The sequence below is a fragment of the Macrobrachium rosenbergii genome, chromosome 29 (assembly GCF_040412425.1).
Source record: "Macrobrachium rosenbergii isolate ZJJX-2024 chromosome 29, ASM4041242v1, whole genome shotgun sequence".
Lineage (NCBI taxonomy): Eukaryota > Metazoa > Arthropoda > Malacostraca > Decapoda > Palaemonidae > Macrobrachium > Macrobrachium rosenbergii.
This window is the reverse complement of record NC_089769.1, coordinates 20,631,735-20,657,083: the sequence shown is the minus strand read 5'-3', so window position 1 is coordinate 20,657,083 and position 25,349 is coordinate 20,631,735. Positions and strand designations below refer to the sequence as shown.

The 25,349-nt window shown below is 38.5% G+C and overlaps 1 protein-coding gene across 14 annotated transcripts in view; it reads right to left on the bottom strand.

Moving 5' to 3' along the window:
• Nucleotides 1-25,349, bottom strand: part of mim (missing-in-metastasis) — a 347,917-nt gene that overhangs the window by 247,885 nt on the left and 74,683 nt on the right. For all 14 annotated transcript variants that reach the window (XM_067131216.1, XM_067131218.1, XM_067131217.1 and 11 more), the window contains one exon: nucleotides 20,563-20,636. In XM_067131216.1, the coding sequence (XP_066987317.1) occupies nucleotides 20,563-20,636 (74 nt within the window). The remainder of the gene's footprint in view (nucleotides 1-20,562; nucleotides 20,637-25,349) is intronic.

The window sequence follows — 25,349 nt, the reverse complement described above, 5'->3', positions numbered from 1 at the left end:
ATAAAGAGCACAATAGCAGAGGTAGTATTATAAGTTAGTAGTCTAATCTAAAATACTAATATTACGGAGTAAACATTGGTACCACTACAGCTGGAATATATAGTAGCAATAACAGCATCAGAAACACACCATCGGGAACACGAAACAAATACTGTACGCAAATATATATCCCGCAAGGATCAAATTATCCAAGCCAATTACTTAGCGACCGAAGCTGAAAATAATTTTATTTGCAAAGAATAACAAAATCAATTTGATGCAAGGGCAAAAACTGGGCTTAACAGAACCAGCTTTGAACAAAGTAAAAAACCAAACACAAAAAATGGGGTGATTAGAGCGAAAGTAAAAATGAAGTTAATTTCGGAAATGGCAACTATAAAGCACTTTGTAACAAACATACTTTCTGAGTTACTTTGAGTTTAAGGAGGTCTTCTGACTTAAGGTAAAAATTAAGTTATTTTTGTCAGCTACAAAACAAACTACTTTTGCACAATAATAATAATAATAACAACAATAATAATAATAATAATAATAATAATAATAATAATAATAATAATAATAATAATAATAAAAATCAATTAGGCTAAGCTACTTTACGCTAAGGAAAAACATTAAGAAAGCTGAACAAAGATAAAAAAGGTAAATATTTTAAAATGAGATAAACTGAAACCATTTTGAGAGAAAAAAAAAGCCATCTTGAACGCTGAAAACTTAACCCATTGTGAAGTAGAAAAATGAAGTCATTCTGAGCGCAGAAAAGAACTCATTTTGAAGAGGAAATTGTGCCATTTTGAAGTAGAAATAATGATATCAATTTAAATGTAGAAAAAATTTTGCCATTTTGAACAATGGCAAAAATATAAGCTAATTCACGGTGAATTTAAAAAAGTGAAAACTGACTTCAAAAGGCAAAAATGGCGCTATTTAGAGCAAAGGCAAATCGTGAGATATTTTGGATGTGACGGAAAAATAAAAGAATAAATGAAAATACACGCGGAAAAAGGCCAAATGAAGAAACAAGAGCAGCATGCAACATGTTGCAAGGCATCCCGGCCTCAACTGGAAATAAATTCAACGCAACGGTACCCATGCCAAACCAACAACCGCACATGCAACGACTTTCAACGGCTGATGGTATTACTCGAAACAGAGAACCAAGATTGGGGAAAGTTATGGCAAAGTCAGTTAGACGAGTAAAATGAAGGTGGGTTACTTCCCCCCCCTCTCTCTCTCTCTCTCTCTCACACACACACATATATATAAAATGGAAATGTTCTAAACATTTCATATTACAACAGAATTTCCACACTGGGTACGACACTATCAATTTGTGTGTGTCTATGTGTATATATATATATATATATATATATATATATATATATATATATATATATATATATATATATATATATATATATATTATTGTTTGTATATACAATATATATATATAATTATTGTTTATATATATATAATATATATATATATATATATATATATTGTTCGTGTGTGTGTGTGTGTGTGTGACAGTATATTCGTTTCATATAAATGCAAAAGAAAACTCCATGATGCAAAACGACTTAGGAGAAAGGGTGAAACAGTTCCGAATCACGACCTAACAGAGGAGAAAGACAACGCAGAGAGAAAGGGCAACAAGCAACGGCGCACTAACACCCGTGATGCCCATCAGTTCCACATCAGCAACGCCATTGCCGGCAATCCTCCAGCTCTCCTTTCTGTTACCTGCAACACCCCACATATACCAAACGCCCGCCCCTCTACAACAGCCAAAATACAACCCCACCGCAATTAATCGCTTCTCCTTGAGGTACATATTTACCACAGTTCAAAACATTCGAGGAAAACTGTGCGCAGTTCTGCCCTATATTCATATCGTCGCCCACTGTGATTATTAAAAACCACCAAACTTGAATATATATATATATATATATATATATATATATATATATATATATATATATATATATATATATGTGTGTGTGTGTGTGTGTGTGTGTGTGTGTGTGTGTGTGTGTGTGTGTAAGATTAGCACAGGTGGACCTCCACCATCAACACCTAAATACCTATTTCCTCAACACACTCAAGCTTATAAATATGTCTGAGCATTAACTACCAAATTAACGTAACCATTTACATACAAAAACATACGGGTAAAATCACAAACATAAAGCTCGCGTACTTTTGCAGAAATGGAACAGTTTTCTATTGCTATAACACGAATGAAATATTGCCCTATTTAAGGCTATCTTATCACTAATAATAGACTACTACAACCTAAGAGTGGGTCGAATTGACGCTAATCGGCAACTTGACTGCTTAGCTCATTATCATTATTATACCATTAACACGGGCCAAGTCTTTACGTGACACGGCCGCTGCCCTCGAGGAATACTTCACCCGAATCGTGACTCCTGGGCCTGGGCCTTGCCTGGGTCCTCACTCAGGTCGAACAACTCACGAAAGTTTGTATGATGCACATAAAGTAAAAAATGCGCTGAAGTTTCTTCGGCGTAATCGAGTATTCTGTACAGCGTAAAATGCTGTATGAAACTCTCAGCCACGGCCCATTAAACTCTCAGCCGCGGGCCATGAAACTCTCAGCCACGGGCCATGAAACTCTCAGCCGCGGGCCATGAAACTCTCAGCCGCGGCCCGGTGGTGGTCTGTGTTGTTGGACACTAAAGCGGTGCCAGACGCACGATCTGGACTAACTTTAACCTTAATGAAACAAAATTTGTTATGTCTGATGATTGGAGGGTGGATGATCAACACACCAATTTGCAGCCCTCTAGCCTAAGTAAATTTCAAGATCTGAGGGCGGGCAGAAAGTGCGGACGGACAGGCAAATAGCCATGTTAACAGTTTTCCTTTACAGAATGCTAAAAAACTACATATGCACGCGGATATTTTAAATACAGTATATGCTATGTATCCATAACCTTCGATGGAATTTAGGGTAATTTGCTGTAAACTTCTCTCATAAAACACCAAATTTTCATTTCATTCCAAAACGCAAAGAAGAAGAAATAAGCGAAGACTTACCTGGCGCTCAACGGGATCTTCCCGGTACAACAATGGTGTGTAATCGCACTATTCTTAATCGGGCAAACAATGGCCGATTGCCTGAATGTGTTTGTATGCATTACCCACTTACGGTAAAGGGTGTCATGAACACCTGATAGGGAAACCACGAAAGAGCTTTGACAACGCTCGAACAATATCCCACTCCAAGTTTTTTTTATGGAAAGAACGAATAAAAACTTAATTATGCGACTCGATTTTTCCAAAATAAAGTGGTCCCACTTCACAATGAGTCGAGTTCGTGGAATTGGCAATTCTTATGATAATAATAATAATAATAATAATAATAATAATAATAATAATAATAATAATAATAATAATAATAATAACATTCTCGGCGTTCCTATATTATGTTCTCTCTGGCGAGGCTGTTGCGTGTGAACACACTGATTTGATGACCTAAGTCCATTTTCTTTTACTTTCGCTACTTTTCAGATAATGTCACAGATAATAAATTACGTCAAAAAGTACGAAAAATATCAACCAGACAATTCAAAGCTCACGGGCTCACCATCTAATACCTACTACAGGGCAAAACTAGCAAACCGGCTGACGTCAAATCGCGGAGAGAGAAAGAGACGAGTTTCAGATAGAACTCAAAATGGAATAAGCACATGCAAGGATGCACTTCCACAACCACTAAGCCTGTTCACCAGACTTCCAGACAAAGGCCTGGAATTCTTTTCCGCCTTCAGTAACGGTGGCCCAAGATCCCACTGACACAAAAGCTGGTGAAACATTCATTTGCTTCGGACGTCATACAAGGACTGACAATGGAACACACGCCCACAGCTGGAGAGAGAGAGAGAGAGAGAGAGAGAGAGAGAGAGAGAGAGAGAGAGAGAGAGAGAGAGAGTTTCCCCCTAATGGTATGAGGATTACCTCTCCCAGACCCTCCCGTTTTAATTATATGATGTAATGATGTACTGATAACTTACGTCTGTATTTAGTTAAACTACGGTAATCTTATTCCTTTCTCTCTCTCTCTCTCTCTCTCTCTCTCTCTCTCTCTCTCTCTCTCTCTCTCTGCCAGCTGACACCCTTAAGAGTCGAACAAAAACCACGTATATGATTCAATACCCACATCAAAATGGATCTTGATTGAGAGAGAGAGAGAGAAGGATTTGACGTACCCTTATACAAAAGACATTAACACATCAGTCTACCGAAACCCATAAACATTAATCATGGTCTTGATCAGAAAAACCGCCGCAGTATCCAAAACATTTCAGCACACAACAGGAACGCATAGTGAGTTACTACAGTCTCCCATGACTCTTACATAAAAAAAGAAAAAATAATTATATCCCTCAATACAACACTACGACTGAATCGCCCTCCACACACCCGACAATGTTATGACGATTCTCAGCACTTGTCGCCGCACATTCAATCGAGTTTGACATCAATAACGATATTAATTTACCCAGGATTACAATCTTCAAACCTGGCATGTCTAGCGCATGTGTGCGCGCGCGAGAGCGCCCCACAGTAAATTTCAACTACTCTATTATTCCCTTAATAAGAGGTCTGGCCTTTCACTGCAAACTGATAGTCACATTTGTATCGCGGTCGAACTAGCAGGAAATACAGTGTCGTGACACGAACCGCACGAACCCCGCCATAAACACGCATAAATGAGAAAATACGCACACGTACGTACTGATATACACATGTGCACCTAAGCACGCACATAAGTCTTATCATAAATTCAACGAAAAAACTGGATACACAGCATCTTTGGCGAAACAGAAATAACATGACTTTAGCAATGTCACCGAAACAATCAAATAATCCATTTATCTCTTTTCACGTGTAAGGATGGCGTTGTGCAAAAGTTTACAAAGTTTCTTATCCTTCACTTTTTTCATAAGTGCAATGAATAATTATTAATGTGGTTAGACTATTTGAAAGCAGATTAAAGCAACGCGTCATCATGAATCGTAAAAGTAGCGGGGGAACGACGCAGGAGAGCCAGCAAGGGGAAACCACCGCACACAAGATCCGACGTCCAAGACAAAGAACTCTATTTTGTGGGAGGAGCTGCTGCTGCTGCTGCTGATGATGAAGATCTAGCTCAAGGTCTAGTTCTACCGTCCGTATACATCCTCGAAGCGATCTAAAACAAAGGAACTTGTCACCACCTCCTTGCAAGGAGGGTTTGATCTTGGGGCTACTTGGCAATGAAGAGCCTTTGTATAGGGTATCTGGATGTCCAATTCAGTTCCTACGTGTTAAAGCTCAATTTCTTTGTTCAACCAAATGTTACCGCGACACATCCAATTAACCTGCATTTATATGGAAAAGCTTTCTGGGACGCTACCCTAAGGATATTCCGTAATATTCAAGAACAGAATGCTTAGGGAAAGAAACGAAACTCGAATAGGAGGTATCTGAATAAACACGTTTCTGGAAACCGAAGTATGACCTCGGGTTGAGAAACGTTATATTACTTGGCTGAGAGGCAATGGAGCGTACACGTTATCAGACGGGGTCACTGTCGGAGGTCAGAAGGGAGACGGGGAAAGGGAGAGTACGGAGCGAGAGCAAGGAGGGAAAGGGGAGGGGCAGTTTAGGGATGAGAAAAATAGTCCAAGGAACGCGAGAGAGGAGAGAGAAAGAGGGGCGAGTCGGAACGAAGAGAGGAAAAGAAATTACCATACGACAAGCGTTACAAAACTGGGAGAGCTCAGTACATTACGGAGATGAAGGGTGTTTGTTGCACAGGAGAGGGGTTTGCGGTACGCTGGATGGAGAAAAATAGAAGATTTTTTCAAGCCTTACAGCGAGTGGAACACGCGGATGCAGACATACACAACTGTATACATACACATCATCTTCGTTTAACGTGCTTTTTCCCATTTTTCATATGGGGTAAGCACGATGCCTTCTTTTGAAGGGCTTTGATTTGGCGTTGGGGTAGGCCGTAGCCTTGATCGGCTGCCCTGCCTGACATCGCTTAGACCCCGGTAGCACATGTGTATATGTATCGTGGATATATATATATATATATATATATATATATATATATATATATATATATATATATATATATATATATATATATATATATATATATATATATATGTATATATAATATACATAAATATATATGTATATATTTATATACATATATACAATATACATAAATATATATATATATATATATATATATATATATATATATATATATATATATATATATATATATTATATAGCTAGAGAGAAAGCGAGCACAAATGTAAGACGATACTCAAAATTCAAAACCTTTAAACTGAGCATACATAGAAAGTTATACATAGAAAGTTTTGCGGAACAAAGCACTCGAGTTTAACCTTTCACCTTCACACCAACTTTCTTGTACATGTACGTATTCAGAATCTAGACTTCAAAGTGAGAGACCATTAAAGGTTAACTGGTATCACCATCCTCACTCTTAGGTTTCTTATATTGGGTACTTTTCGAGAGGTGGAAAAGTAAAGAAGAACGTCCGTCAACATGACATAGTCCCCGAGACCTTTCTAAGTTTTTCTCAGGTCGTCTTCTCAGCAAACAAACATTTACCTTTTGTGGCTGAGGAAATATCTCAATTTTTCCCGTTCTGATTGTTTGAAAGGAAAATCAATTATTTGGCTTGACAAAATTACTTGTTAAAATTAGCTTTTAACTTCGTTGCAGCTGACAGAGAAATAATTCCTATGAACAACACTCAAGAAATAAATATTCTTGGGAATAAACAGCAGCAAGCGTCAGCGTGAGGACTAGCGCCCTCCTCTATTCAAGTTTTCACCGCAACATTACACCACCTATAAACATCAGTCCTGCAGAAATACAACGTATTAAAAATGTATTAATAACTGACTCTAAGAACGCAATACAAATTCAGGAAAGCAAGAATTGATAAAACGATTATATTTACTGATACTTTTGATTCGAACATTTATGTGTTATGTGGCACATACTCCTCAGAAACATACATTAATGATATGGTAAGTACCAACAAACTACAACGAAAGTGAGTAAACAACCATGCGTGATTTCATATTTAAATACCCCTTGAACTACAGCTCTTACTCAATAAACCCAGCATCGACACACAGGAGCACTACCGGCCTTCAACGTGGTTCATTATCCGCCATATCTTATCGAAACAATGCCAATCTTATCTCGAAGCTGAAGCAGAGGAGATCGCGGTGCATCTTGTGGAGCTCCACCTGAGCGACGAAACAGCCACAAATGCGAACTTGCAGACTGAAATCATGGTCATCTAGACAGCATTCGGAATTCTTATTCGGGATATAAATAGCAAACACTTGACAAGCTTTTCGACGACGCTGATGTATCGCTCGAATTGGTTAAATTCCCATATAGCAAAGAGGTGTTTTGGGTATATTTTAAAACACTCAAAAAGTGAATAGGAGATGAAATTACAATTTTCTTCATGCATTCTTCAAGAAATGGAATTAAAAACGTCGTCGATACCTTAAAACGTCATTTTCAACGTGAAAATGAAAAACAAGTAACTTTATCGTAACATTTTTCACATTCAAACATTTAATTAGAAAAAAACGAGCAAAAAGGCCAATTTGTTTGCTAAGCAACCTCTGGAAACATACACATACATACATATAAGTATATATATGTATATACAATAAATAAAACAAATGTTTAAAAAAAAGGTATGAGAATACAATTAATTTGTACTGAAAAAGTACACAGGGCCGAAATGCTTTTTCCCAAACAAAGTCATTAGCCTAACGTAGGTAATCGCACGTCCGTCTACTTGATAGCAATGCATCACTTTACATAAAAAGTACTAAAGATCCATTTATCATTCGCTCCCATTCTATCTGGCCAGTGGACCCACTCTCCGGCCCCGTTCTCTGAAGGATGAGAGAAACACGAGACCATTTTCAAATAGGAAGGCATCGTTAAATGCAGAGACGTATGACGCAACAAAGGTGAGCAGTCATTATTCACAGAACAACGGATCCTTTCATAACAAAAAATGAGAGAGAGAGAGAGAGAGAGAGAGAGAGAGAGAGAGAGAGAGAGAGAGAGAGAGAGAGATGGATCCTGCTTCCTATTCAAGTGTTAAGAAGTGAAACAGAAAGGTGTTATTATTGTTTGCATGTGTAGTCTAAGCATATCTTAGGTGTCTCCTCTGATGGGTTGACACTTGAAAAATTTATGGAAGTTAAATTCAGTGTTACTGCAGGTATATTGTAGTTGCAATCCTCATGCTGGTGATTATTTTGTTTCCTTGCAGAGCAATACATATAACGATGTTATGCCAGTAAATGGTGCTCTTTTCCCAATGGAAATACTTGAAATGGGGAAAAAAGTTTTCGCAGTGCACCAATCATTTACTGAGGCACTGCTATATCCATTTGTTAATAAGCAGGAATATAGACTATCATGGAACCTCAAATGCAGAACCGATATTTGCTTACTGTGAAAAACCTTATACTCCACTAAAATCACTGCATTTACATTCACTTGTGGAACAGACACCACCATTATAACGCCACGTGCGTTCATCTCAATATATCTGCCCTCAGCTGCTGGAACTACTTTTTTCAGTGTCACAGTCTGCAAAGACTGATCGAACTCCCCATGAGGCAAATTATCAATCTGAAGTCAAGTTTCAGATGGAATAGATGGAAATTTTAGTACTGGTGCATCGTAAACGCATAATCAACGAGGTACATTTGGCTATATTGGAGCCATCCAAACCCAAAGATCCCATAGCAATGCTGGAGCACATAATAACCTCTTTTAAAACTGCTGTCCCCGTCACCAGCAGTCCTGTGGCGCCCTGAATTGGCAAATTTTTAGCAGATCGAATATGTTGCTAAGAGCTGTGTGTTTGGGGACGCGCACGCACACGGTGCTGACAATCACGCCAAAATCACTTTCATCTGCAAATCCAATTATGACCCACAAGAGCTACTATCATGGAGTGCATCCGGTATACTGGGCCAGTTGGTGCGTATCTAGACTGCGCACCCAATACATGCTGCCCTTGTGAAAGGCACCATTCAATCAGCACCGGACAACTAATCAGCCTTTTCTTTTTATTTTTCTACTCAATTTTTCTTCTACCAAATTTGGCTTAACATCGTACGAGATACAGAAGTGAAATTAAACGACACATTACCTGCATCACGCCATTTAGGTTAGCCAAAGTGAAGTTCCTGGTTTCAATAACAGCTCTCTCTCTCTCTCTCTCTCTCTCTCTCTCTCTCTCTCGTGCTTCCTGGATAATAGGGCCCTTTCTTCCCGATATCGGTTGTAACAAGCATATCTAGCTGTTTCGAGGGCTTCGTCTTAACACACACGAATTCTACACTTTACCAACCAAGTGCCTTCCATTCTTTCCACATGACTGAACCATCTCAAAACCATCCAACCCATTATTTACCCTAAGTTAATCTTTTCTCATCTTCTTAATATGTTTCACTTCATTTAAACAAATTTTTGTTTTATCGGCTTTGACCTCACTTACTTCCTGCGCACTCAACATCCAAACTTCCGATGAACGATAAACGGTGCTTTCAACGTGGTGTGGCCGTTCACAACATCCACACTTCATTTTCTTATATGACTCCACTCTCATCCTATTTTATTTACTCCCAAATACCCGTTTGTATAATTTCAAATGTTTCCTTTAATCTTCCACCATCAATACTAACATTCACTGCTTCATCTAACTCGTTACAATGTACTGGTCCGCTGGTATAGTGGTTAGAGTTGTGGTATGCCACTCAGATGTCGCGGGTTCGTGTCTCCCCCGGGGTGATGAAAAATCACTGGCTCTGCATTGTGGGATCTGTGGTGGGAGGTTGAAACCAACATTCTTTGGAAGCCTGAATTTCAAGTAAATGGCCCCTGTGCGTTTGTTCCATGTGAATAGGTCTCATCTAGTGAAATAATAATACTCTCATACTAGCTCACATTAATCTCAACTTTTGTTTGCAAATACTTTAAAATATTTAATGCTTTTCATTCGCTGCAGTTTCTATTTGCTATTCCCAAACAGTATCATAGTATCTATTAACACGATCCATTTCATGCTCATTTGCGACCTATTTTCTTACCTTGCAACTCTGAGCCAACACAATGTCAACATAATGCAACAGCGCCTCAGACCTACTTTCACAACAAATCAGTCACCTTCCTGCCTACTTATTCTAACACGTGCATTTCATACTCCCAAACACATAAAGTAACTCTGAGACTTTAACCTTAACAACATTATATCCTCAACAACCTCCACATTTCCCCTCTACCGATTCTATCAGAAGCTTTTCCTAGGTCCACGTATGATTGTCTTTCACATTCTTCATACATACATGACATAATATATATATATTATATATATATATATATATATATATATATATATATATATATATATATATATATATATATATATATATATATATATATATATATTATTATCACTTATTTACCATACACATTTTCCCCATTGTAGGGAACAGCGGTAGGACCAGACGGCTTGGTCTTTAGAGGTAAGGTTGCTTCTCAGATGCTCTTTTCTTGACTCCAGCAGACGCCGGTATTCATAAAATCGTTTTCGCCCTCAAGCAAGTGCCCCTAAGTTGCTACCCCATTCCACAGTAGTATTTTCGGTTGAATTTCTTGGTACCATTTCATACTTCGAGTAAGGAGTAACTACAGCAAAGATTTAAACAGGAGACACGCCATACAAGAAGCCGTATCCCTTTCCAACCCCCTTCGTGGGGTCTCTTCTATCCTTTTCCTCAAGACAGCCTCCTAAATATGTCGTGTCCCCTCCCAGTTTCCTGGAATAGCGAATATCTGGAGCTGTTAAGCGGATCCCGTCTACCAATTCAAGATTCCAGGATATCCGATTTCGCTTTCAACAATTTTCGCGGATGCCGTCATGCACTCGTCACATGAACTTCACGACAGCTTTGACCAAAGGAAAGAAAATTAGATGAGAGAGAGAGAGAGAGAGAGAGAGAGAGATGTCCCCTCTTTCTTAACCCAGCTTCTGATATGTTCACCTCACCTACCAATAAGGTTTCCCCCCTTTTTAATGTTTGATCACGTATCTTCCTCCGCGCGAGCATCCAATTCCTCACCCAGCTCATCCTCCGCACAAAGGGCCCGTCCTCGCCCACTCCCCCTCCCCCTCCCCCTTCCCAGGCTCCGTCCGCCTTGCTCTCTTTGCACCTTGCACCTTGACTTGAGCGAGAAATCCGAAATTTCCTTCCATCCTTCCTTCGCTGAAAAGGTGGCTTTGTTCTGGCACGGCCACCACAGCCTCGTGATGGACGTCGTTACCATGCTAATTGCTCAAGAGTTTCACTTCATATATTCCATTCAAAAGAGAGAACTTTATCTCATTTTTCCTCCTTCCCCTTTCTCTGTCTCTGACTCTCTCTCATTAGCGCTGCCCTTACAACATCACTTTTTAATCATCTCGTCATTATCACCTTTTCTTTCGCGGCGCGTCTTATTAACGGAGTGACATCATTCCCTCGAGGAAGCCTTCCGCTTCTTCCGAGGGTGAAAGATAAAAGGGGAACCGAAGGAATCCACGAGCTTTCTTAGTCTTCCAAAGGTTAAAATAGTCAAGGGGAAGCGAACGAAACAAATGCCTACGTAGGGACTTCCTTTATCACTATACGAGTTCTCTCTAACACGTTCTAAAAGCGCAAGCAATGAATTCAACTCTATACAGCCATCCGGCGCTTACCTCTCTTTGTCACCGATCATCAATCAACCGAGACTCATTGTCATTGGCTTCACTTTTCTTCTAGTATTCTCCTTCACCTTTTCAAAATTATATACAAACCCCCGCCTATCTTTCATCCTTCTTTTTACTCAATTTCCCTTTGTCTCTTTCCCTTCTGTCGCACTTCTTCTCCTGCATTGTTTTTTATGTAATTTACCACTCATCAATTATAACTTTCACTTTTCCTTCTTTATTTTTAGAGATAACTCCAGTCAACTAACCCCCCGTCAAGAACTCTATTAATAACGCAGTGGTTAATAAAAAAATGTGCGCCTGTACATGCTATCAAAATTAAAGTGAAGGACGGTCCAAAACAAGCGACTTCCCAAATTACTCATTTTGTTCTAGCGAAAGTTTCTAACTTATGTAGCAAGTGACTTTTTATTTCACTTGTGAATAATCTGAACGTCTGATATTACTTGAACTGAGATTTTGTTTTCAAAAAGAGGAGTTTCGATTTGCACCATCATTTTACATACATATGCACACGCGCGCGAACATTACATAAATGACAATAAAGGATGCATACGTGGGTTGTATTCATTATAAACTCCCAGTTAAACTTGTCGAGAATTCATACGGAAAACTCCAGCCTATCAAAATCATTAGAGCTTCATTCCTGACCGATCTGAGGCACTTTTTGCAAAACTGAATCACGCATGACTCACCGCATCACTCAAGATATGAATAAGAGAGAGAGAGAGAGAGAGAGAGAGAGAGAGAGAGAGAGAGAGAGAGAGAGAGAGAGAGAGAGAGAGGGGGGGGGCTGACTCACACAGTGAGATGAAACAGATGAAATTACCAACAGACATTTTCATCCAATTGACTTGAGTTTTGTTCTTCCCAACAGAAAAGGGCGATCTGCCACGTATCGAGCGAGATCTCATCTCTTAAGAAATCCTGGCATCCGAAAAATCCGCGTACAAAGAATTTGGATGTCATCTACAAGGATTAGTTACGTGTGCCTTTCACTGGCTTCACTCGCAACTATCAGATGTAGGCGCTTTATCAAAATGTTTGTTATTCCCCCCTCTGGTTTTTTTTTTCTTTTGATTATTTACCCTTCCCCACAACCAAATGTGTTCTCTCCCTTTCTCCGTGATTAATCGTTCCAACTTCAATTAAATCTTCTCTCTCTTTCTCTCTCTTCCCCATTCCCTTCTGCTGAGGGGTCATCTTACCCCTTCTATTATCTCTTCAAATCACCTTTCTTTTATCTTTCCTCATCCTTTAATCTCCCCCGACACAATCTTGGCCTCATCTTCGTTGTCAACTGCCCGGGGCTGGGTATTCTTTCTCCTCTTCAATCTATCTATCCCAGACCTTCATATGGATAGTGAACGATATCCTAGTGATATCCAACACACCAAAGGAAAACAAGCACATTAAGCCATCACATCATTATTCCGCATAACATGAATACAAGTCTACAATACCTCTCTTTTGTATGGTGAATTTATTTTCAGATCCACCTGGTTTCTTTTGTTTAAAAACTAGAAGAATTGTATTTCCACGTTTAAGAAATCCAGATACACTGTGACAGCTATTCTACAGCCGCATGATTTGACATTCACCTAAGACGCCTTTGTTAAGCTTTGCCCAAAATGGGGCATTTGTATGATCTTTCACTCCAATACCTCAACAATTGCTTCTATTACATTACGCTGCTCTCTTTGTCCTGTACAGTATTGACTCTGGGGTTGTCTGCTCTCTCTCTCTCTCTCTCTCTCTCTCTCTCTCTCTCTCTCTCTCTCTCTCCCTTATTCACACTACAGCTATGACTTCTGTATACTTATACCAGGATATTATGTTACTAGCATCAATTCTATACACCAACTTTCTCTCAAACATCAATCCGTACAGCAGTTTGGCCAGTGTTAGCATTGCGTATAAAACAATGTTCTATTAACTGTTATAAAATTCCTTGATTCCTTAGAGAGAGAGAGAGAGAGAGAGAGAGAGAGAGAGAGAGAGAGAGAGAGAGAGAGAGAGTTTTGAACAAAGCGGGATTCGAGTTACTTCCATGAGGCCTCCCGTTTCTCTGACGAACACTGATCACTTGCGACTTATTTCTCTTTTCTCTCCACTCCACACTCTAACACACACACACACACACACACACTTCGATCCACAGCATACTACTGCCAACCAGTTACATCATCTTAAAGAAAGATGCCTATGCCATTCCTTTCCTCTCCCGGGAATCAAACTGGCGGGGACTAAGTTGAAAGCCGAACGTTGGGGGGGGGGAAAGTAGACGACTGCACCCTCAATAAAGACGTAATTTCATTAGTCGGGAGCCTAAACCCTCTAGGATGACGAGTAACTGCAATATTGTACATGATCGTCCACCCGAACCTCAATATTACGTACCTGTAGCTCCATTCCTTTATTAAATCCATTATAAAATTCTAACGTGGCTTTGTTAGCTCAGTCCATCGCAGTTTTTTTTTAATATAACACCATTCAAATAATAAACGATTTAGATTACTTTAAGTAAACTCTCACACACACACATAATATACTGTATATATACATATATATTCATACAAATGCTCACACACACAATATATATATATATATATATATATATATATATATATATATATATATATATAAATATATATATATATATATATATATATATATATATATATATATATATATATATATATATATATATATATACACATATATACACACATATATATAAATTTTCTCTGAAAAGATATCTCACACATATATTATATACATATATATTCATACAAATGCGCACACACACACACACACATATACATTTATAAATTTTCCCTGAAAAAATCTCGAATAATGATTCTGTATTTCTCAATGTAAAAAGTGGTCCAGATATAATCACGTATACAAGAAAAAATAAATGTTACAAGCCACTCATTAAGCAACACTGTAAAAAGCCATTTACCATTGTTAAAGAAGCAAAGAAACTAATTTCTGCGATCGTTAGAAAACTTCAAGGTTACTCGCCTTGCACCAGCAGAAGGAAGTCATGTTCGATTCACTGTAAAAAAAAAAAAAAAAAAAAAAAAAAAAAAGCTTCGATCGAACACCTGTTCCTTAACAGACTTGTGTTTGATGACATCACACCAACTGCGGTACTCGTGGAACACCTCAATGACATTCCCAGGCAGACAGACAAACGGTGAGGACTGCTACTTTGGGCGATTTTATTCAAGACAGCAAAACAGGTGTCCGATTTCCTTCGCGTGCTTAAGCAAAAGTATTTAAAAAACTTGGAAAAGAACGGGGGTAATTTTATGTAAACGAATAACTAGACAGTTTACTAAAACGGCTCCACATATTTTGTCTTTCTTTTACTCAACTCCACCTGTAGTTGAAGAAAGTTTTGGGTTGCAAGACAAGTATTATAATTTTGAGTTGCAAGACAAGTATTATAATAGTTACAACTTCAAACCTAAACAGAGCAATGCGCTTACATACATTGTTGCGTAACATCGATACAAAAAAAAAAAAGTTTATCTTAGTTTAACCAGACCACTGAGCTGATTAACAGCTCTCCTAGGGCTGGCCCGAAGGATTAGACTTATTTTACGTGGCTAAGAACCAACTGGTTACCTAGCAACGGGACCTACAGCTTATTGTGAAATCCGAACCACATTATGACGAGAAATTAATTTCTATCACCAGAAAAAATTGTTCATTGGCCGGTCGGAGAGTCGAACGCTGGGTCAACAGCGTGCTAGCCGAGAGCTCTACCACCCCTCCAATGAAGAACTAACACCGATACACTGCCAACAAACAACAAGTTAGACTTACTATAGTCCAGCCCGCGGTACTCTTTATATAACTATATATAATGTGAAAATACATTTGTCCGAGCTTCAGGACGGCATTAAAATCCCAAGGGTAGGACTTACCATTTCGACCCTCTCTTACATTAGATGTTCAAATTAATACAGTATCTATAAACATATAAAGATTTAAACCACCTAAACCCATGCAGTCACAGCGATCGATGAAACACTTGACTAAGTATGCGAGGCAGTCATATCAGGAATACAAGTGTAAAATCCGACTGAAGTGAAAATCAAGGTTACAGTTTCATAACGAAAAACAGGCGAAAACTTCAAGTTAATGGAAAATAATTTGAAGTTCAAACTACTGCAAATGCAAACAGATTTTTTTTTAGTTTGAAAACTAAAGACAAGTAGCACTTGACGCCTCGGGTTAAATAAACTGATGGAAGACTCTTTAGGAAGCGCCGTATCATACTTAATCCTCAACGGGGGGAATTCAAATGTACTTCACATATGCTAAACAAAAGTATAATGAATATCAATAATAACTGCTTTAGCTAATTAGCTGGCCGTAAGGTGAAAGTGCGGGTTGGCACCCAGGAAGTAATTTGAAGTAATTAGCAAAGATACTAAAAGAAATTATCATCAACAAAACAAAGACTTCTCTCGCCTCTTTGAGACCCCAAAAGAAAGGACCGTCAATGGAAGGTTTAATATACTCTGTTATTCACGAATTCATTGGCCGTATTCCTTTTTAGCATACCTCCATTCACTCATTCATTCATTACGTAAGAAAGAGCCTTCCTCTCATTCATCAGATGCCTCAAACCCTAACTCATTAACTTTCGTTTTGGTGTTCTAAAGCCCTGACAACAATAATGACATAATTAAAACTGAGTTACTATATTTCCATCGACGGTTACTGAAAGAATCAACGTTAAGCCGAAGTTTCGAAGAATACTTTCATGTGGACGCTTACATACGCGAAGGTGATTTATCTAAATGAACACACCGCCCCCCCCCCAAAAAAAAAGCGTAGTGGTCATTTAGCAACGTGACTTGCAGTAAGCACCTCTCAGTTTCCAGCCTGCTCCGTAATTATTTCGGCCTTGGTCTTTCCACAAGGGCACAGACATAACGGGGCTGATAGGCAACCTGGCGTCGTCACACATCTTTCAGTCGCTCATCCACAGAACGAACCCGGATCCAACAGCACGCCGACTCTCACGATGCAAGCACTCATGAGAATAACAGTGTGTCATACTCTATATAGTCCACAATAAACTTGTAAAAAAAAAACATGTTTCTTCCGTATACATTTTCCGATCCGATATCCTGAAGGCAAATCTATGGCTAATGTCTAAGTTATCCAAAGAATGTACGAAGCCCTTGGTTTGTGCTAATTCCTACGTCTTATATATAAATTATATAAGCTGCACTATTCCAGATATTTTCAAGATCGCAGTATCGGAATCACAACATCAAATCGAACACGATCAACGCCATGAAATTAGGAGATGAGGCCGTGATTGGCACTACCAGTATTTGGTCAGTCACGGCAAACACTTTTTTATTCACAAAAAAGCATCTACATCACGCTGGCATCACTCTGAAAGTACAGAATAACTGCTAATTCCTTAAAACAGACAGACAGACAGTTGTGACTTGACCTTAATCTGTGTGTGTGTGTTGCATTATCCTTCGATATCCACTCAAGTCTCAGGCCGGCTTTTAACCTAAGGACGGACGAATCAGCAATATCCGATTATTTAATGATCCATTAATCAATTTTCTAGTGTTATAACAAAAAAAAAAAAACAAACTTACCTTTCGGTTCATCGCTTATCTTATAAAATCAATCATGCGCCACACAGCAAAACCCATGTCTAGAGCGTTTCATTTGCGGGTTGTCGCTTGTTAGTAAGCGCAATGTTACACCTGTGTAACACATGTATGATGTAACAGGTGTTTATTCTATACACGAGAAGAGGCAGACATACGAGGAATGTTCATCTACGGCAGCTGTTCATGACAATTCTCATTCTACTTACACTATCTACGCCTTTGATCAAAGTCGCAACTTTGTTACCTGATCATGAATACAAATATATGAATACTCATAATGATATGAATAAAAAAACATGAGTATTCATACTGTTATAAACAAAAAATAGAGGAGTATTTTATAAGGTAAACATCAAGAAATAATTGGCCTACGACATGAATCTGAAACTTTTCTACAACCCCTCAACTTTGATAAAAAAAAATTAATGGTAGTTATCAATAAATGCTAAACTTAATAAAATTTCATTACCTTACAGTTAATCCACCCGATAATTACTGCAAATTCATTGTTCATTATATAAACATTTGAATGGCTTGACACCAATGGCTGCCCTTTCCTACACTAATGCACTTCAAGCTGAACTCGCACATTGTCAAAGGAAGGTGGCATGACTGAGCTGAGAAGATGATGGGCCTGTGTTCCCTAACATTAACTTATTAGGAATAATTAGAACACGCCAAGTGCTGAGTTGTCAACTACTTGTTGGATACATCAACTCAAGATTATTGCGCAGCAATCTGCCTTAAAGCTGCCAATAGTAGAGTTAAATATGGAGGGAAAATTTACATGACCCTCAATGGTTATTGAATACTCACGACACAGCACCACGTTCTCACTGGTCCCAGAGGCAAAACACGTGCAAATTCAAATTAATTGGGCTTTCTCTTTACACATACACATACACGTACACACATATATATTTACATATAGATAGTTACTGATATCTGTATATATACAGGTATAATACAGTACTTATACTAGGCTGGCTATCTATCTATCTATCTATCTATCTATCTATCTATCTATCTATCTATCTATCTATATATATATATATATATATATATATATATATATATATATATATATATATATATATATATATATATATATTACATACATACAGAAAAACAATAATTAAAAAGCCATTTGAAATACATCAATATTTAAAAAGTGCACTGAAATTTTTAAATTTCCGGCACCCTTGACAATTGCTGGTCATCCTAACTTTCGGAGAGGACACTTATTCTCACACCAAAGAGCGAATAATGGTTGGATCAAGCCAGGCATCAGAAAACGTCACAGCACTGCTCCAGTCAAAGATTTGGGATTACCAATTGGGACTTCACCCATGAGCGCCACTGACAGTTCCAATCAAAGATTTGGGATTACCAAATGGGACTCAACCCATGAGCTCCACTGATATTGTTCCAATCAAAGATTTGGGATTACCAAATGGGACTTAACCCATGAGCTCCAATATTGCTCCAGTCAAAGATTTGGGATTACCAAATGGGACTCAACCCATGAGCGCCACTGATATTGTTCCAATCAAAGATTTGTGATTACCAACTGGGACTTAACCCATGAGCTCCACTGATATTGCTCCAGTCAAAGATTTGTACAACTAAACCCCCTATGACTGATATGCAATTAAAATGGCCAATGTCCGTAATTTTATTTTTTAATCACTACGGTTACATTAATATAAGCTACTGTAAAGTTTCTGCTGTCCGCGGATAAGTTCCATATACCCATCTTGGCGAAGGAGCACCGTAAAGACCCTGTTCCAGGCTAGAACCAAACCTATATGTCATGAGCCTAGGGTGGCACACATTTTATATTTTGCTTATAATCATAACTGAAAACATTGACGCAGATACCCCCACCAAAGTACCATGGGCACAAGTTCATAATAATGGAAAATTAAAGGGTTCGAACTCCGGCATTCAGATTTTTACTAACAGCCCCGTCTGCTTCTTGAACACTGGTCCTTTTCTGAACTCTAGTGCGATTATCTTAATTCCGTTTTTATCTCCCTATTTTAGAATTTCCAATATACAGTAAATACTCAGCAAGTCATCATCTATCAGATGCTATTTTTTTACGTTCCGCTTCTCAACTTCTAATTCCTTTCAAACCACCTGACATGTCTGGGCATAACCTTTTATTGTATAAATATCAATATCCCTTTCCTAGCCACACACTAGACTTCTGTTACATATACTGTAAATGAAATTCATATTCATATACATTTTATCTGCCTATTCTATCCACGATCTTCCCTTGCTGAAGCTCTTTCATCTTTCATGCCGTGTCACAAACAATTTTCCTAGCCTCCTTGGAAATCTTCGGTCTAACAATTCCATCTGGTTTCTTTCAATGAATTGCTTTACAACCATCTCCCTTCCAGCACCTCATACTCTCCCTCACTCTGGCACCCACCGATAAATGAATTAAGTGTGTTTGTGTGAAATAATTCCAGGGGTTGGAAGTTCGAATTTGACTTATGACCTTGACCTCATTAAGCGCATTGGCTTCTTAGTGCAGTGTGCATGCTAACTACTCCATCTAGTATAATTCAAACGTTATGTACTAGGTTAATTTCCTATTTGAACTCTGACCTCACTAAGCCTATTAGCGTCATTAGATGCACTGCAGATATGAAGTCTTTATCAAATATTTTCAAAAGCCATTGTCAAAGTTACATTCCTATCTTGACCTTTGACCACTGGATCCACCACATGAAATGTCAAGTCCCCCTTACAAATGAAATAACTAAAGTCTGAAGTACCTACCTTTAACGATCTAAATATTATAATGCTTAACAAAATTCACCTTATCAGAAGGGCGGACATTAAAGAGCTAGGCAGAGATTAGCAAACACGTCACTCACTCAATGACCCCCAACGATAAACCAGGGGCATAAAAATACCGAGGCAAACAGGCTTGATTCTAAGCCATTCCTTCAGGTAAAGGAATGTAAGTAACGAAGGGAGCGAGAGCCATGTAAAGACTCGCACTAAATGAGACCACATTACCTTTAGCATTCGTTGCAGCATCTGCTATGCGTTGGAAGGCATCGAGAAAGGCCGCAAGCGCCACCAAAGTCGATCTGGAAAGAAAGAGGAAATTGACGGATGATGATAAGAAGGATTAGAATATATTTTGTGTTTTCCTTCAACGGGAAATCAGTAGATAAAAAAGGAATAACTGCATGCAAAATATACTGTACAAAATACATTTCTCCCATTACCGAGCATTTCTTCACACAAGGGATGCTTCAGCAGTTACATTCACAATAACAAAACAATAACCAAGGTAAAATCACTCGTAAAAGTTCCTCTAGTAACATCACTCACATTAAACAAGGTCAATTAAATCATTCTAATCAGCCATTGTCCAAATATAGTCACTGAACAAAAATAATTACCTCGCCCACTTAAGAGGGATCACTCATAGCAGACTAACGAACACAAAAGTTCACCTTTCAAAATGTCACATCAGTTACATTATATATTACAACAAGCAACGAAAAATCTCTGACGCCGAGCAACATTTTCCCAAGGCAACAGACATCTCTCACACCAAAATAAACAAGCAACATTCTCACATCAATCAACAAAAACATCATCTCCCGGACCACGCAACAACCACAGCATCTCTCACCCAACCAAAGTAACATCCCTTGCGGCAAAAGATGTAATATACTCTCCAACAGGCGTAACATCATCTTACATTCCACCATCAGACATAACATCCCATATATTCCACCCAGAGACGTAACGCCATTGATTCAACTGCTCCAACAAGCCCCGCCAAGCACACCTTGGGCCGCGTGACGCCCCAAATGAAAAATGAGAAGGAATCATACTCGAAGAGGCAATGGAGAGATCGATCGCTGGAAGCTCTTCATCTCTGTAGTGACAGGATGAAGAGGAGATTGTTACAGGGGTTATACGAGGGCGCCACACAAGACGGATTGAAATAACCCCCCCACAATCCCCTTCATATCGAAATCTATGGATGAGGAAGTGTTCGGTGAAGGAGTTCCTTCGGCCAATCGATAGCAACACTTCCTGGATCGTTTAGGCCCAAGAATACCGAATAAAATGGTTTTTAATAAAAGAAAAGAGATCACAAAACACAACATTTAATGCAGGGTTCTCTGTCCAGACAAACTGAAACAGTATTCAACTTGTAGTCTTAAGGCCTAAGAAATTCTAAAATGTTTGTCTTATTAAATAGAGTATTAAACATATGCCTTCTCTATAAAAAAAAATTAAATATTAACCCTCACTCCGGAGTAACAAAATAAGCCTAAATATGACTAAGAGAAAGCCTATTCAAACAAAAAGATTACCATTAGCGTTCTCGGCAAACATTTCCATAACGGCCATTTTATGGATTAGTACACACAGACTTTACAATAAGACACAAAATGATGATGTAAAAATTCAGGTAATATAACTGTGTGTGTGTGTATTACCTTAAATGTTATGATATCATTATTAAGTATCTTATTATATATAAATTTTTATAAATAAATATATATATATATATATATATATATATATATATATATATATATATATATATATATATATTTTTTATATACAGTATATATACATATACATATACTATATATATATATATATATATATATATATATATATATATATATATATATATATATATATATATATATATATATATATATATATCATATATATATGTATGTGTGTGTGTGTGTGTGTGTGTGTGTGTGTGTGTGTGTGTGTGAGAGAGAGAGAGAGAGAGAGAGAGCTACAAAAAAAAACATAAATGGCAAAGACATTATTATTATAAATGAGAAGTCAAGTGGACTAGGAACAAAACAAATCCCAGTAACCTTATAAGAAAATGCGCCGATCAAGAGCACGATGTAGTTTCCTACAGTAAATGAAAGAAAAGTCCAATTTTCTTAAAACAGAGGCCACCTTAAAAAAGAGCTTTTCATCATTACATCTAATTTCAGAAAACTAACGGCAAGAGGACGGTCGACCGTTAAACCGGGCCGGTTGTATCACCCGCCCTTGATGTTTGCTATTGTGTGTGTGTGTGTGTGTGTGTGTGTGTGTGTGTGTGTGTGTGTGTGTGTGAAGGAGAGAGAATGAGAGAGCGAGAGAGAGAGACGCCCTTGATGTTTGCTACTGAGAGAGAGAGAGAGAGAGAGAGAGAGAGAGAGAGAGAGAGAGAGAGAGAGAGAGAGAGAGCATTTAAAAACGACAGATCTTGTTAATTCCCTCAAAATTACAGAAAATATGCAATATTCTTATCGTGTATGCACGGTGAAAAAAAAAAATCCTCATGGCGACAGAGAGGAATCTGAACTGGTATAAAATCTAAACATATACACAATGAGACAGCGTGTTGCGACTTCCAAGTATATGAATTATGAGATTTAAATATGAACACATACAGAAAGGGAACTGTTAAGAACCTTACAAGCCAACAACTAATGGCAAGTATATGGGCCGATAAAATGCAAAACGATACGCTCCCTTCCACACATGAAATATAAAAAGATAAGTTAAATATTCTAAAGAAAAACAGGGAGAATTAAAATGCAAGAAATACACGAAAAGACCGAACAGTACCTTCCTCATAAGATAGACATCACAACAGACTTCCTCCCAAAAATAACTTCGTAGACGTCTCCCTCCGCTCTCAAAACAAGGAGAAAAGGCACGATTCTTTAATCCTGTTACACTCCAACTATTACACGGCAGATGGTGCTATGTCCTACTCCCTATACGCCCCTAGAGACAGCCTATAGTAAAAACGAAAACAGAGAGAGAGAGAGAGAGAGAGAGAGAGAGAGAGAGAGAGAGAGAGAGTCCACATACTACGCAATTTACAAATTCATTTTTTTCAGGATTACTTCCATTGTCAGTGTTAAAATATGCATAAGAACTGAGAGAGCGTGTGTGTGTTTACGTACAATGTTGTCTTTATTATAGGGTTTCAGCCACCGTATCCGGAAGCGTATTGTCACAAGGCCCTTGGTAGACAGCCCTTGTATTATTAGAGATCATATTACATTTTTTTATGAGCCTTGTCAAGAGGTCTCCACAGAGTATTGTGAACCAGTAGCGCTCTCTCTCTCTCTCTCTCTCTCTCTCTCTCTCTCTCTCTCTCTCTCTCTCTCTCCTCCCCCGCCTCTTGAATGGACATAGACGTGTAAAAAGGTCGAACTCCTCAAACATCGATAACGCAGGAGGTTTTTTTCAGCAAGTATGGAGATCCTGGGGTCAATGGGAGTCGTGACCATCCCCATTGGAGGCTTAACGGATCTCGTCTCGTTTGATCTGAAGGCATTATAGCTCATTACCTTCTCTCTCTCTCTCTCTCTCTCTCTCTCTCTCTCTCTCTCTCTCTCTCTCTCTCTCTCTCTCTCTCTCCTAACCTAAAAAGAAAACAAAATATTTAGGGAGGGACTATACGAGTTATAATGTATATCTGCTTAAAGAATAATGGCGACCGTACAAGGTACGCTAATCATTATTCAAAATGAGCACCATACAGTGATAGTCAAAGAGCAATAGAATTGCCATAGAAACTTTCACAAAAGAGAATGCTTCTATGGAAACCGAGCAAACCCAATTACAAAATACACAAATCAAATAAGCGGACACATGAGCATGCAGAATTAAGGTAGGCTTTAAAAGCTCTCTTGCAATCACATAACATCCACAGCTCTGTTTCGGGGTCGTCCGTCTGCAACAGGAATGGAAACATCTCGTTACTGGTCAGTGGCACGATGGCACTAAACCAAGTGCCATGGACTGAAGAGTAATGGAAGCTTCAAGTGGTAACAACGCTTGTGGGGTCCTGATGGAAGATTTTCGATTTGATATAAAATCCCTATGACCATCTGCTAAATTATAATTACCCAAACTAAAGTTCTGGAACGACGAAATCACCGGTTGCAGCAATTTTGGCAGTAATAAAACAGCCTACAGTCGCCGATGACATCTAAGAGGTAGTTTTTAAAGGAGAGGCAAAACAAAAGATCAGAGGCCTTTGATCTCATTAACGTCTCTGAGGTCATTGAGAAGCTTCGAAACCAAAACAGCTTTCTTGCAGCATTAAATTATTTTTAGCAAGAACTCCATATGTCTGTGAGGGTCAACAGTTAATTCACCTCAAAATAAACGCCAAAATAGTTATAGCCTGTGCACTATTTGGCAAAGTTACTCGGACTGCCAGAAGAACCTGCCTCGTGTACGCATCTATTTCGCCCACTTATCTGTCTGATGACATAGACTACAAGGAAAACCCCTGTAGTCCTAATGCGAGAAGCACTGATAAAGGTTCAATACAAGTATCATACACAACCTACACATCACAAAACCGACTGTGTCAAAAAGCTGAATGATGTAGCGATACAATATCTTCAATGTACACACTAGCACAAACAACATTAGGTTCAAGTACAAGGTGATAAGATCCCTTGACATTGCCGCTCTGAGTAGTGATTCATATTAACGGTATCTCCATGACAGGTGAAGATCATTTAGGAAACGGCCCCTTAACAACAGCTCCGCGCCGCCGGATAAGTAAGAAACAGTCCTCAGTATCCGGTCGACATGCACAAAACTACACATTAACATTTAGGAGAGGGAGTGGAGATGAACCAATAACAGTTCAACAGTTTTCAAGAGCAATTTAAATCCGGAATAAAATATCAGCCTGAAATGGTATGAAAACGCAGAACGCGGTCCTAAGGCAAAAATGAGTTGTCATGAAAGAATTTACAACAATGAACGCTAAGGTTTTATCCCGT